Raw genomic sequence first — 14,293 nt, 5'->3', positions numbered from 1 at the left:
ACCTATCACAGCCAAACTAAAAGAAGCCATTTGTCAGAGAATGAGCCTGTTTTCTCCTTCTTTTCGTAGGAGCACCATCCTGGTTGTAATAAATGCTATTTCCAGCATGATGTAGAATTAGAGTTTTAATTGTTTTAGGATTCCAGCGCTACCAATTAGTGGTCAGCTGTAATTATTAGTTAGTTAAAAGTTAGTAGGTGTCATCATAAGTAATTATTGAGCTCCCTTCACGTTGGAGGAGGGAGCTCGAATCAGGTAGAGTAAGCATTCTATATAGAGCTGAAAGATGAATGTAAAAGGGGTTGGATATTTTATGAAAACGGAGTGCTATTTTTGGCTTGTGTAAAAGACAGTTTGCAGTAATATAAGATATATACCTTTCTTCTCAGGATTCATATAGCATTTCAATGTTCAAGATGTATTGTTCTACTTTTTCCTTCATGTCTTTTTTCAGTTGCTTAGAGGAGTAATCACTCAGAATTCACATGTGTTGCTCTGACTTCCTGTACTCTTCTATGAACAGTGGTTTTCTAAAGGTTATATTTTGAACATTTAAATGTAACATGCCCTGATTTCTATGTAGAGGAAATATCATTTCTGCTGTAGCATGTTTGACTCCATAAGCCCAATGGATGTATTTGTATATTTGTCCAGCCAGCAAGTTCATTAAATCTGTTGTACAAGAGTTAGCCCTCTTATCAACATTCAAAATCAATAACTTTTTCTTGAGAGAGCCCTCTCAGGCTAGGGAGGTTAATCCTTAGTCAAAAGCTTGGTCTGAAATAGTTACACAGAGTCTACCTGATCAGTAGCCCTTCAGTGCTTGATTTTGTGATAACATTTTGGTGCGTCTGCCGGGAGCCTGAAGATTATTCTTTCCCGAAATTATGAAGCTGAACTTCTGAAGGTAGCAGGAGCTCAGAAGGTTTTTGAGGTTGCAAAACTACCTTGGCGACTCCATTGTTGAAGAATTCGAAATTCAGATATTCATGGTGATTCCACTGGAGTTATGAAGGACCCAGATGCTACCATTCTTACTTCAAGGTATGCATGCATAGATTTTTCAGGAATTCATGGTTTCCCAAATCATTTTCCCAAGGATGCATATTTTCTAAGGAATGGTCCAAAATTCAACGGAGAAGATTTGAGTTTAACCTTGAAGCATATAACAGATTTTTGTCATTTTACTGAGCTTCTTAGAGTTAAACATGAGGATGTTTGCATTATGTTATTTTATGATTCACTTCAAGGGAAATGCAAACAATGGGTTGAAAGCTTTCCTGTCAAATCCATTAAGTCATTTCAAGACTTTTGGCTTATGTTTTTGGAGGAATGGATAGATAGGTCAGAGGTGGTGTTAAACTCTCCTTCAGTTGAAGGTTTCAAACAATGGAATAATGATCATAGTAAAGGAGAAACAAATGAAAAATTTTCTTTGTCCTTGTCCTCGTATCTAAAATCCTTTGACTGCAAGGCAGAGGATAAGATGATATTTTTGGATGAAGTTGCCGAGGACATTGAGAAAGACATTAAAGGTTTGGAAGAACAAATTCAGGCATACAGTCTTCATAATCATGATCATTATTTTCAGAAGCTTTCTATGACAGAACACAAGGAGAGAGAGAGAGTGCCGCTTCCTTTCTCTGCAGAACACAAGGAGAGAGTGCCACTTCCTTTCTCTTTCACGTTTAAGGAGCTGTATATTGTTGTTGAAGATCAGTTTGCACAACCTGAAAGTTACAAGAATCATCAAGCTGATCATATATTCTGGGATCCTATAGCTGATTACATGGAAGAGTTTTACTCTTCAGTGTTTCAGTTTTCCTATAAAGATCAGAGACAATTTCAGTGGCAGCGGTCATCACACTATCAGATTGGCTCTGAACTCCAATGCAGTCAAAGAAATCAAATATCAGATAAAACAGAGGATTGGCTACATTGGAAATTTCATATTGATTGAGCAGAAAGAAGTTGAAATTGTTAGGGTAGGTAGGTAGAGGTAAATGCAAAATAAGCTCAAGGTCAACTGAGCATCTTTCAGTAGAAATAGCTTTCTTTCTCCTACAGTCATGCTGGTCAAGAAAATTTCTGTTTGTCAAAAATTTTTTTATAAGACACTGGAACTGCAGGTTCTTAGTGTACCACAAGGGCACACTATCCCAAGTGGAGCCACTGTTATCACTGAAAATTCTGTTGCCAAAATTTTTCAGACTAGCTTAAGGACAAAGTGTTTCCGCAGCGCATGAATCCTTTTTAGCAGTTTCGCAGCGCTACATGTTTAGGTGGTTTCGTAGCGTGCTACGAAATTGGGGATTTGTTCGAGTTTTCAGTAGAGGTCAAAATCCTAGCATGCCTATTGAACAGAGTTCTGTTACCCTCAAGAAATCAGCATCTAGTGAGAATCTCACAAGAAGCATACGCATCAACTGGTCACCGGCAAGATAATGTTCATACAGGGAGCTCTTCCAAACAGCTGTTAGTTCAATGTGCAACTGAAATATCTGAAGGTAAAGAAGGAAATGATTTTAGTTGAGAGAGTACAGCAGTACATGGATATTTTTCCGAAAAAACTGGAGGGGCATTCCTGTGTTGATCCAAACTGGCCAATGGAAAGACTCATTGAGTTCAACCAAGTTATGTTGAGATATATGCCATTTTTGCCACCAGCCTTGCGAGCAGTGTCATTTACTATAAATGCATGTGAGCAGTTTGGAATTGCTGGAAGAACAGGTCTAGTGTCCTTAATGATATATTTCGCCTTACTCCAATCTCTGATGGGAAAATTTAGACCCTTTTGGTAACATTAATCCAAATGGAAGATTTGTTGTTGTATGTGGTGATGGTGAATACATAATTTATACGGCACTGGCATGGAGGAATAGATCCTTTGGATCTGCACTCGAATTTGTTTGGGCCTCAGATGGAGAATATGCAGTTCGAGAAAGTACTTCCAAGATCAAGATTTTTAGCAAGATATTCCAGGAAAGGAAGAGCATTCAGCCAACATTTTCTGCTAAAAGTACCGGGGGAATATCGTTATGTGTAAGGAATGGAAATGAGCTGCCCTTCTGTATCACTCATGTACCAAGGTGGCGGTAATGCAACATGTCATAATATGGGTGCTTGCAAAGAGACGGTTGACAGCTGTACAAGCAAAAGTTGCGGTGGTCATGAAGTGGACATAATGCACTTTTTAATAGGAACCGCAATTCCAGGTCGTTTGTATGGCACCAACATAAGTGATAATACAAATGGCGTTGGAGGAGATAGGGTTGCCCATTTGGTTGATCTATATGCATCCACATAGTCGGTATCTTGATGGATTGGATCCTCAAGGAAATGGAAATGGTGCTAATTTCAGTGCGCAGAATGATTGGCAGGGAGCGTAGTGGCATGTTTTGATTGACAATTCCTTCGGTCTTCTGGAGAATGCAAGCCCAGCCTTGTGGCAGAGTCTAAGGATGTTTTTGATCAGAAGGCAAGTAATAGATATTGGATTGATGTGCAACTTTGGTGGGAAGACTATGATTCTCATGACCGTGAACGGTATACGAGAGCCAAATTCTTAGACTATACAACAGATAATATGTCAATTTATACATCACCCATTGGTGTTATGATTGCAATCGATCTTGCTTACAATTTACATTCTGCATTTGGTAATTGGTTTCCTGGTTCAAAGCCTCTTTTGGCCCAAGCTATGAATAAAATAATGAAGTCAAATCCTGCCTTGTATGTGTTAAGGGAGCGCATAAGAAAGGGCCTGCAACCTTATTCTTCAGAGCCAACAGAACCGTCTTTGTCATCTCAAAACTATGGAGAGATTTTCAGCAACCAAATTATATGGTTTGTGGATGATATAAATGTGTATCGTATCACAATCCATAAAACTTTTGAAGGAAATCTTACAACGAAGCCTACCAATGTCGAGGCTCACATTGGAAAAGGAATTTGTCTCCAAATGCAAAGTGTTATTCCGAAGGCATTTGAATGCTTTGCAGAAGCTATTGCGCTTGATCCTCAGAATGCTTGTGCTCTCACGCGCTGTGGAGTTTTGTACAAGGATGAAGGGCACTTGCTAGAAGCAGCAGAGGCATATCAGAAGGCTCTTGTAGTGGATCCTACATACAAGCTTGCTGCGGAGTACTTGGCAATTGTCTTGACAGATCTTGGGACCAGTTTGAAACTTGCAGGAAATGTCCATGAAGGAATTCAGAAGTACTATGAAGCTCTAAAAGCAGATAGCCGCTATGCTCTTGCTTATTATAATTTGGGGGTGGTTTATTCGGAAATGATGCAATATGATATGGCACTTAATTGCTATGAAAAAGCTGCATTGCAAAGGCCTATGTATGCTGAAGCATATTGCAACATGGGTGTGATATATAAGAACCGTGGAGATTTGGATGCAGCCATTGCGTGTTATGAGAGGTGTTTGGCTGTATCTCCAAATTTTGAAATTGCTAAGAATAACATGGCTATAGCCCTTACAGACCTTGGTACAAAGGTGAAGCTTGAAGGAGATATACATCAGGGTATAGCTCATTACAAGAAGGCATTGCTTTATAATTGGCACTATACAGATGCTATGTATAATATTGGTGTCGCATATGGTGAACTACTAAAATTTGACATGGCAATTGCGATGTATGAGCTTGCCCTACACTTCAATCCACATTGTGCGGAAGCATGCAATAATTTAGGAGTCATTTATAAAGACAGGGATAATCTTGACAAAGCTGTGGAGTGCTACCAGATGGCTTTGTCGATCAAACCTAGTTTTTCACAGTCTCTTAATAATCTTGGTGTGGTCTACACTGTCCAGGGTAAAATGGATGCTGCTGCAAGCATGATTGAAAAGGCTATAATGGCAAATCCTGCATATACAGAAGCTTATAATAATCTAGGGATTTTGCACAGGGATGCAGGTAATATCATGCTTGCGATAGAGGCATATAAACGGTGTTTGCAAATTGATCCAGACTCTCGGAATGCTGGTCAAAATCGCTTGCTAGCCATGAACTACATCTATGAGGGCGAAGATGATAAGCTTTATATTGCACACAGGTTGGCTCTGCAGATAAATATAATATCAGTGAGTTGAAGGATGCCATGTTGGTAATCAAAGACCTTTTATCTGTGGCATCATTTTATGCAACTAAATCCAGCTTCACAGCTTCTACTGCCTTGTCTATAACATGCTTCGGCATGTCCTTTCCTGAAGTTTATAGCAAAGATGGTACAAATGTACAGATCAAACATCTAAAGACTTTTGATGAAGGACTCTTGAAAATGGACAGAGACACACATGTTATGGATTGTTTTTTTTCATGGAGCAGGCCTAGAGGTAGATGAGTATGTCCGGAGGTCTTATAAATTTGTTTATGTGGATGGTATTGAAGTGGGTATTGAAGCATGATTATATGGCTTTGAGCTTCTCAAAAGTCGATTTGTTGTCTTGTTTGTGACTGAGATATACAGAGTTTTCTTAATATGCTTTAGAGTACATTATTGGTATCTTGGTCATTGCATTAGCTATACAGTAGTGGCTTCAGTGTTGTTAGAAGCAGCTGCTATGGGGAGAAGATAGCAAGAATGCAGAGAAGTGATGAGACTGTGTATGATGAAATTACACAACAGTTTCGTAGCGCGCTACGAAACTGCTGTAGCTACATGTTTCAGTTGAGCCAATCATTATGATTGACAAATCAGCAAATCTTTAAAAGGTGTTGTCTTCACACATAAAAATGGCCAGCACATCATGGACGTGGAAACCTGGTAATTAAAGGATAAAAGCGTACTTCTTTGGATTCGAATATTTTAAGGCAAACCAAGGACCGACAAACAGGAGCAGTTTCCTATATTTCAGGGTATTGGAAAACATGTTACATTAAAGGCCAGTAAGCAACTACGGACACCTATCACAGCCAAACTAAAAGAAGCCATTTGTCAGAGAATGAGCCTGTTTTCTCCTTCTTTTCGTAGGAGCACCATCCTGGTTGTAATAAATGCTATTTCCAGCATGATGTAGAATTAGAGTTTTAATTGTTTTAGGATTCCAACGCTGCCAATTAGTGGTCAGCTGTAATTATTAGTTAGTTAAAAGTTAGTAGGTGTCATCATAAGTAATTATTGAGCTCCCTTCACGTTGGAGGAGGGAGCTCGAATCAGGTAGAGTAAGCATTCTATATAGAGCTGAAAGATGAATGTAAAAGGGGTTGGATATTTTATGAAAACGGAGTGCTATTTTTGGCTTGTGTAAAAGACAGTTTGCAGTAATATAAGATATATACCTTTCTTCTCAGGATTCATATAGCATTTCAATGTTCAAGATGTATTGTTCTACTTTGTCCTTCATGTCTTTTTTCAGTTGCTTAGAGGAGTAATCACTCAGAATTCACATGTGTTGCTCTGACTTCCTGTACTCTTCTATGAACTGTGGTTTTCTAAAGGTTATATTTTGAACATTTAAATGTAACATGCCCTGATTTCTATGTAGAGGAAATATCATTTCTGCTGTAGCATGTTTGACTCCATAAGCCTAATGGATGTATTTGTATATTTTTCCAGCCAGCAAGTTCATTAAATCTGTTGTACAAGAGTTAGCCCTCTTATCAACATTCAAAATCAATAACTTTTTCTTGAGAGAGCCCTCTCAGGCTAGGGAGGTTAATCCTTAGTCAAAAGCTTGGTCTGAAACAGTTACACAGAGTCTACCTGATCAGCAGCCCTTCAGTGCTTGATTTTGTGATAACACATACATCAACATCAAGAAGTTCAGGATGCATAGAATCACATGCAGATTCCCAGCCATGCCATGTGCATAAGTGATTGAATCGATCATTACACATATGGATGATTCTCACCATGTGCTACACAGTGAAAGTGGCGGTCAGCTCACCACCTATTCGGGTGAAGACATGAAGACATATTATAAGATTCTCAAGCCCAATAAATATGAAAATGACAACTTATACACAAGATGGGAAACCCTTGACACTAGTGTTGTTATCAAATCATGGTGTCAAGAGCCTGCCAAGTTTCACCATCACCCATCTGCAGTGCATCTGACAAACATTCTCAGATATGTATATCAGTACTTGATAGCTATGTATTGTCGGTAGTATGGGCATAATAATTCTGAGGTGTTCAAAGAGAATTGGATATACACGCTTAATATAGTGGTGACCCATAGTAGAACTTTCAATTGGGCTGATATCTTGTCATTGAGTTGCGACGTTAGAAGGGGAGGAAAAAAATATTTACGGGTGAACCAGGCACCTAAATTATACATGCCTGCATTTCTCTTAGATGGAATCTGTGCAAAGTATGTGTTCCCAGGAATGAATTGGAACTAGACCCATGAAGATAAGTTCCCAATTTACTTCCATTATAGATTTTTATCAGAAGTAAGCTTTAGAGGCGTATATGACAAATTCGTTGAACACTTCTTTGTAGTTATCTTTCACATGATAATTGAGATCGATCCTCCTTGCATGATTGATCAGGTAAAGGATTCACTTTGAGATATCGCGGAATGATTTGCAGATCCTGAGGGTACATACGATCATATTATTTTGTGATATGTGACCAACAAGGTGGTCATGCAAGAAGTCACAAATCAACTAGATAAGAGATTGTCAGGAATTATTCATAGGAGGAAGAAATCCCCTTGGCCTATCTTTCCGTTGAGGATCAGACTGTATGAGTTAAAGAGCCATAAGGAAACTATAGCAGAGATACAAGAGCTGGACCACCTACATTTCGCTACTAAATATTTCCATGGATACGATCCCAAGCGAATTGTTAGGAAGCAATGTCAAAGGATTGGTCATAATATAAGGTAGTCATCGATGTCCACAACAAAATATGAGAACATAAATAAGTGGTATAATGAAAACAAGATGACACATCCAACAATCAATACCAGTTCATGCCATGATCCACCAACTCAATACTTGCAAGTGTAGGAGGAGGAGTAGACAACACCTCAAGAAAATAAAGTGGCTCCCCAAAAAAGGATCAGGTATTCCTCGACAGGAAATAGAAGCAAGAAATGAAAATCTGATCCTTCAAACTCAAGAACTAATCAAGTAGAGAAGGACAGGAGAGAAGCATAGATTCAACAGGATGAGTTGCTAGAGAAGCAAGAAACAAAAGAAGAAGAAAAGAGGAGGATAGAAGAAGAACAACAGAGGTAGTCCTAGTAGAAGGATGTAGCATAGAGATTGAAAGAAGAATAGTTAACTCAAGAGTTGGAAGAGGAAGAGTTCGAGGAAGAAGATACCATCCAATCAATGGATGAAGATCCATATACTCCATGATAACATCCTCTTAAAGGTGGTCATGTTCCATTTTGAGAGATGGGGATCACCTCTCCACCAGAATATAGAGTCATGGATGTACATAGTGTAACTTTTGATTAGCTGAAGAAGAGGATTGCTCAACAGAGGAAGAGATATTTCTCAAAGGATCCTCAGAATCCAGTCTCAGTGTCTACATAGAAGGTGATAACTGCTAACACTAGAAGGAATCTAAGGGCATTCATGAAGGAAAACGTTGCATTCGATACAACGGCACAGGATAAATCTTATTACTTGTTTAATGAGAGTGCCAAGATGAGAAGAGAACTTGTTGTGGTGAAGCAGCAAGCAGAACAGATTGTGGCAGAGAAACAACAATTTTCATCAAAGAAATTCAACACTGCAAAATGTTAGTCATCCATGCAAGAAGAGTTGAGGCCAATGGAGGATGCCATGGTGCAACTATATGATGAGAAAATATTGTTATCACATTGTTTAGTCTAAATTTTTTTAAAAGTGCTAACAATGGGAGTGTCAACGTGAATTCATAATAAACAGGGTTAAAACATTGACAATGACAATGTCAGTGTTATTTGCAGTTTTGAAAATTTAAAATTGCACTGACAACGAGAGTAGCAACACAAATTTATGAAGACAGTCAATTACACTTCGACAGATGGAACATAAATTCCAATTGAAAAATTAAAACTTTTTCATGACCAAAGAAATGTGCTAATGGAATAACATGTTTAATCTCAAGTGTTTCCAGATGGTGGAAGTATTTATATTACCATGAGTTAAAAGTTGTGCAAATTTAATCATTTGTATTCTTTTATTCGTTGAACTAAAACAATTGTTATCCCACATTCTCCCACTCCCATCTCCACTGCCTATTTTCTAGATGGTGGAAGTTATGACACAAGTTCAACAGTCAAAGGGAAGAAGTGCCAAACCATATTTTTTTTTACTTGACAAAAACTTTGTTTTTTAGACTATTTTTCCTATAAAAGGCAGTAAATCTGGGAGAGGTTTCTAAATAGCTGGAAACAAATTTTCCAAATATGAAGGAGTTTTTTTCCACAACGGACCCATTTAAAACAACCTCTCTCGGTTTTTTAATAGGTGTTACAATTTGAAATATTTGAAGGATGTTTTTTAGGATTTTTCAATCTTGTTTTTGTAACTATTTTCAAAATCATATCCCGAACAAATGAGAATTAATTTTTAAAAACCAAAAAACAATTTTGTTCTTAATGGACCCATTTAAAAAAACCTCTCTCAGTGATTTGAATTGGATCATTATATTTTTTGGCATCCATATTGATGCATTTGGAGTGGAAAAAGCAGAGGAATCAACTCACGAGACGGTTTTTACCAGCGGGACCTAGTTTGGTGAAATGGGGTCTGAAAACTTCTTGGGGTGTTTTGAGGCATCAAACGAAGCTTTCTAGGGGTAAAAATTGGGTGCTAAAGTGCAACACCATTTTATGTTGTTCTACACACAGAAAGCTTTCTAACGACGCAAGAATCATGTCATTTAGAGTCTGTATGCAAAAGTTATGCGCCTCAGAAGTTGACCTTCCTATTTTCACACCTATAGCTTGAGAGGATGCCATGTCAGTCCAATTATTCATGGAAAAGGGGCTAGCCACGCTTTTTTGGTGTAAAAGACTCTAGAAGAGTTTATTTTGTAACTCTAGTTAAGAGTTGATGTGGTCAATCTTAACCACTAGTAGGCCATTGGGTTGTGTTATAATCGGGCCACTAGGAGGAAGAGGAATCCATTCTTTCAAGAGCATTTTGTTCCTTAGTTGAGAAAAGATAGCCAAGAGAGATAGGAGGTAGAGCACATGGAGAGAATTTGTGCACTGTAGTAGCCCACATGCCACAGAGATCAATTCTTTGTATCTGCAACCATATTTCTAGATAGAGAAAGAGAGCGAAGCGACCTCACCTTCTAGTTTGGTTTTCTCCCAAAAGGGTTTTCCAAAGAGCATATCTTGTGTATTATGTGCGTGTGAGCTTATTTTATTGTTCTCTAATTTTATGCTTGATTTACTTTTACATGCATTCACTAATTACAATTAATTTTATAGATCTAGAAATTAAATAAAACTTTAATAGTGTAAAATCTCATATTTTTAATACAATATTATCATATATGTTGTGACGAAATGTCTAGTGGAATATCTACGACAGTTTATAGATCACTCAGTTTCTAACATCTATCACCATTTTGGAATTTTGTAGGGATCACTGGATCATTTTTCAGGAATTTATGACGAAAAACTCATGGAAAGTTGTTGACTTGGATGCCCCCTCATCAAATTCGATTTTTTGATCCTTATCTCCAGCCATGACTCCAGCAACAACATGATATTTAGATACAAATAGCATTAGGAAGTTTTCTATATGCATGTATTTGAGAGATACACTTTATCTCTTTTATTTTTATCATTTTGTAATTATGATCAGCCATAAAACTGTTTTATCTATTGTACTCTCTATATAAATAGTTTCTGAAGAAGGAAAAAGGGTTGGAACTTTTGAAAGATATCCTTTTTCATTTACTGTTTAATCAAATTATAATAAAACAATTTATGTGAGCATTTTGCAGAAATTTCTGTGTTGCAATCCTTGTTTGTCTCTTGGCGTAATATTTTCCTCAATGTCTAAATGCTAAGTGGCTGAATTTGGAATCATATTTATGTGTTCCATTTTCTTATGTTTCATATATTTAAATAATTGTTTGTTTTCACATATATATCAAATTGATTTCCTTCACTATCCTTCAACTTCCTTAAAAATGGTCAAAATAATTGTTACTATCTCACTTTTGTGATGTTTTCTCACTAAAACTATGATTTTATAAAGTTGATTGGGTCAGACTCCATGCCCAATGGTGAAAATTTCCTACAGTCCAACCAACTTCAATTTTTCTTAAATAAATCTAGCCATAGGACTTATTGCAAACCTTCTACCATTGTGACCTTGGGTCGCTGATTTTAGGGAGAGATACCTCTCCAGGTTGAAGGGTTAGCTTTCAACCTTAAAAAAATTTGAGGTTACCTTGGTTATTTCCTTCCACAATGAGGGAAATTTCTAAGTTATAACATTTTGGCACCATTTTCAGGGAGCGAAGGTGAAATTTTCCCTGGGAGAACAACAAGATCAAGATCTGATTGTTGGTGGTGAACAATTTTCAGACATAAGCAAGTTTTGCATCATTCACCTGGTGACTCTAATCAAGCATCAAATAAAATTCAAAGAATCCACTGGAGGATGAGCATTATTAATAAAGACTTGAAAGGACAATACGGGAAAACCAGGTATCAAAGCTCGAGTTTTATCCAAGATGTAATATTATTTTTTGTCAACTACTTCTTGTCCTTTCCCTGAGCATATAAAAATAATTTTCCATTGCTTATTGTATTCGAATGCAAACCATATATATACACTTGTATATCCTTCTTTAAAAATTGTAGATATACCTTCTTCTTGCATTGCTGATCTTGACCAAATTTTTTCATCTAAGCCATATTATTTCCATGACTATTCTTGTGAGCCTCATGTGATCAAGGTTGATATTACACCTCATGTATTTAATCTTATACCTTCCAAGATTCAAGAGAGATATAGACCCTTAATATTTCCAAATACCTTCCATGATTTTCCTCTGAAACATTACAAATACCTTCCCAAGTTTGACAGAAACCTGACAACTTTGCAGCTGAAAAACACATTCAAGCCTTTGAGCATTTTATAGACCTTTTTGAAGTTGAGCATGATGATGTTTACTTGAGAATTTTTTCTCAACAATTACAATGGGATGTTAAATAATGGTTCAGACATTTAGATCCTGAATCAGTCAGTTCATGGGAGCTATTGAGTGATATTTTTATGAAATTTTGGGGTGAGACGAAATCCAAGAATCAACATTTTTCAGAGTTTTGTGTCATAGAGAAACATAGGGATGAAATTGTCTCTATGTTCAATAAGATATTTTTTAGTTTTTATCACAATATGCCTAGAGACATTCAACCTCCTCAAGTTGCTTCCATGTTGCATTATGCAACATCCTTTCATTCAGTTTTTTCTTACCTTCTCATGAATAGGAGATATGTGACCTTACAACAAATGTTTATTGTTGCCCAGAATCTTCAAGCATGTGAGAAACTCACAAAACAGATCCTGGATGAAGTTACAAATGCAGATGAACAAGAGAATGAGAATGTTCAAAAGAGATTTGTTTTGAATCCTAATCCATTTCATTATGAGCAGAGGATTGATAATATCATACATTTTCTTGAAAGTCTCAATGATGATGTTTTTGCAGAGAGAAATAATAAGCTTGTTGAAAAGCAAGTTGTTGCTTCAAATTTTGATTTTCCTATATATGATGAATATGATGATTATTATGATGATGAATTTCATGAACAACCAATTGTATTTCCTTCATCAAAAAATTTTCATTTTCAGTAGTCTAATGAAAGCACTCAACCTATATATCACAATTACAACATTGGACATAAAGAGAGTGATCAATTAGCTGAGGGTAACTCTTTTCCTTTGTGCTTTTCTTCATTCAAGTTGCTAAAAGAGAAATTTAAAATCATAAATGAAGAGGAGGAACTTGAACCGATGCAAAATCACATAGGTTTACTGGAACAAATTGACAACATTATAGATCAATAGGAATATTTTCATGTTTTTCATGATCCCATGGCTTTGTGTATGGAAAGTTTTTTCAATTCAAATTTACAGCCATTAACTTATAGGGATTTTGAAATGATGATTTTAAGGATGCTAATTATCAAAAGCAATTATAGATAGTTTCTTTATTAGAAAGTATTCCATTGCAACTGTCATATGAATATTTTTAGCCTTGTTATGACAACCATCAGATTGAGATACATGGAAGAAAATATGTAGTCGAAGGGATTACAAATCAAAGTGATAGTCTTTTAAATTGTTGTGAGATCAATTTGTAGGCATTTGAGGATCATTTTGTAGTCTTTTTAGAATCATTAAGCAGGCCCAAGTTTTCACATTTTATCAATAATGAATTTGTTTTCAACTTTTTAAATAAGTTGCAAGAACACAGTAAAGTAAAGAGAGATGGATTTATGCCCGCTAAAGCTAAGCTTAAGAAAGGACAATCTACGTATGTGGAGTAAGGAAAAGAGCACAATCAAGGAGCTATATTATCTGAGAAGTTACTTGACTGGTTGTGACGCATTTTTGTATTATTTGATTCAACAATTATTTCAATATTTTAGATTAGGTAGTTGTGTGCAATAATATTGCTAGGGTAAGCATGAATTTTAGTTTGGTTTTTGTTACACAGTAATTTGTCACTGCCTTCATCCCAGTCTTCCTACTGTGTCATGAGTCCAAAATCATTCATGCTCATGCTCTCTGATGCTGCCAAATGACCCACTTTTCCAAAGGTTTCTGCCTCATCACATCTGTTAGCCAAATAAATGCGCTGAAGGGCACTCCGAAACAGTGCAGAAGAGCTGCCATCACGGGAGTACACGTGATTCCCGCGATGGTCGAATTTCATGTACCAGCACAACTGTCGCTTGTAGTTTCCCGCGATGACATGACTAGCTACGTTATTAAGAAGCGATGTCAGCGCAGCAGACCAGTTATGTGCTCGCGATGATCCAGATTGGGTGAATTTGTTCCAACATTCCACCTTCCAGATGACTCCAGACCTGGTTGTTGGCCTAGTTTATGTCGCCCTCCTTTATCTGGCATGGCTGTTCCATCATTTGTGCTACCTTCCTTGGAGATAAGCTCATCCTCCCACCTTTCATGGAGACTCCTTCTCCTATTTAAACTCTCACCATTGCTATGTGTTGCTAGTTTGGAATTCTTAGTCTTTAGAGTGTTGCTGATAGTACTGTGACTTTTCTAGATAGCTGGTGTGAGTGTGACAAGTGTGGGTTTGTTGATAGCTTGAGGAAGGTTGTGAAGTGCCTTTG

The 14,293-nt window shown here is 37.0% G+C and overlaps 1 protein-coding gene across 1 annotated transcript; it reads left to right on the top strand.

Annotated features, from left to right (window-relative positions):
- The first annotated feature begins 3,049 nt into the window (after window positions 1-3,049).
- LOC149228136 (putative UDP-N-acetylglucosamine--peptide N-acetylglucosaminyltransferase SPINDLY) lies at window positions 3,050-5,419 on the top strand. The gene is made up of 4 exons (XM_089380682.1): window positions 3,050-3,283; window positions 3,437-5,067; window positions 5,169-5,239; window positions 5,340-5,419. The coding sequence occupies exons 1-4, from the start codon at window positions 3,050-3,052 to the stop codon at window positions 5,417-5,419; spliced, it is 2,016 nt and encodes a 671-aa protein (XP_089236808.1).
- The last annotated feature ends 8,874 nt before the right edge of the window (window positions 5,420-14,293 follow it).

This window comes from Pinus tabuliformis, chromosome J (genome assembly GCF_031772625.1).
Source record: "Pinus tabuliformis cultivar Carrire ecotype Pingquan chromosome J, CPIR1, whole genome shotgun sequence".
Classification (NCBI taxonomy): domain Eukaryota; kingdom Viridiplantae; phylum Streptophyta; class Pinopsida; order Pinales; family Pinaceae; genus Pinus; species Pinus tabuliformis.
Note: the sequence above shows the minus strand (reverse complement) of the source record. Positions and strands in the feature narration are given on the sequence as shown.

What these genes read in the sequence shown, in the direction of transcription:
- LOC149228136 (XM_089380682.1), top strand. Translation starts at nt 3,050, where the DNA reads ATGGAAATGAGCTGCCCTTCTGTATCACTCATGTACCAAGGTGGCGGT. An exon ending in AAGCTTTATATTGCACACAG is followed by an intron (nt 5,068 to 5,168) that starts GTTGGCTCTGCA and finishes AACTAAATCCAG; the next exon opens with CTTCACAGCTTCTACTGCCT. An exon ending in TGAAGTTTATAGCAAAGATG is followed by an intron (nt 5,240 to 5,339) that starts GTACAAATGTAC and finishes TTCATGGAGCAG; the next exon opens with GCCTAGAGGTAGATGAGTAT.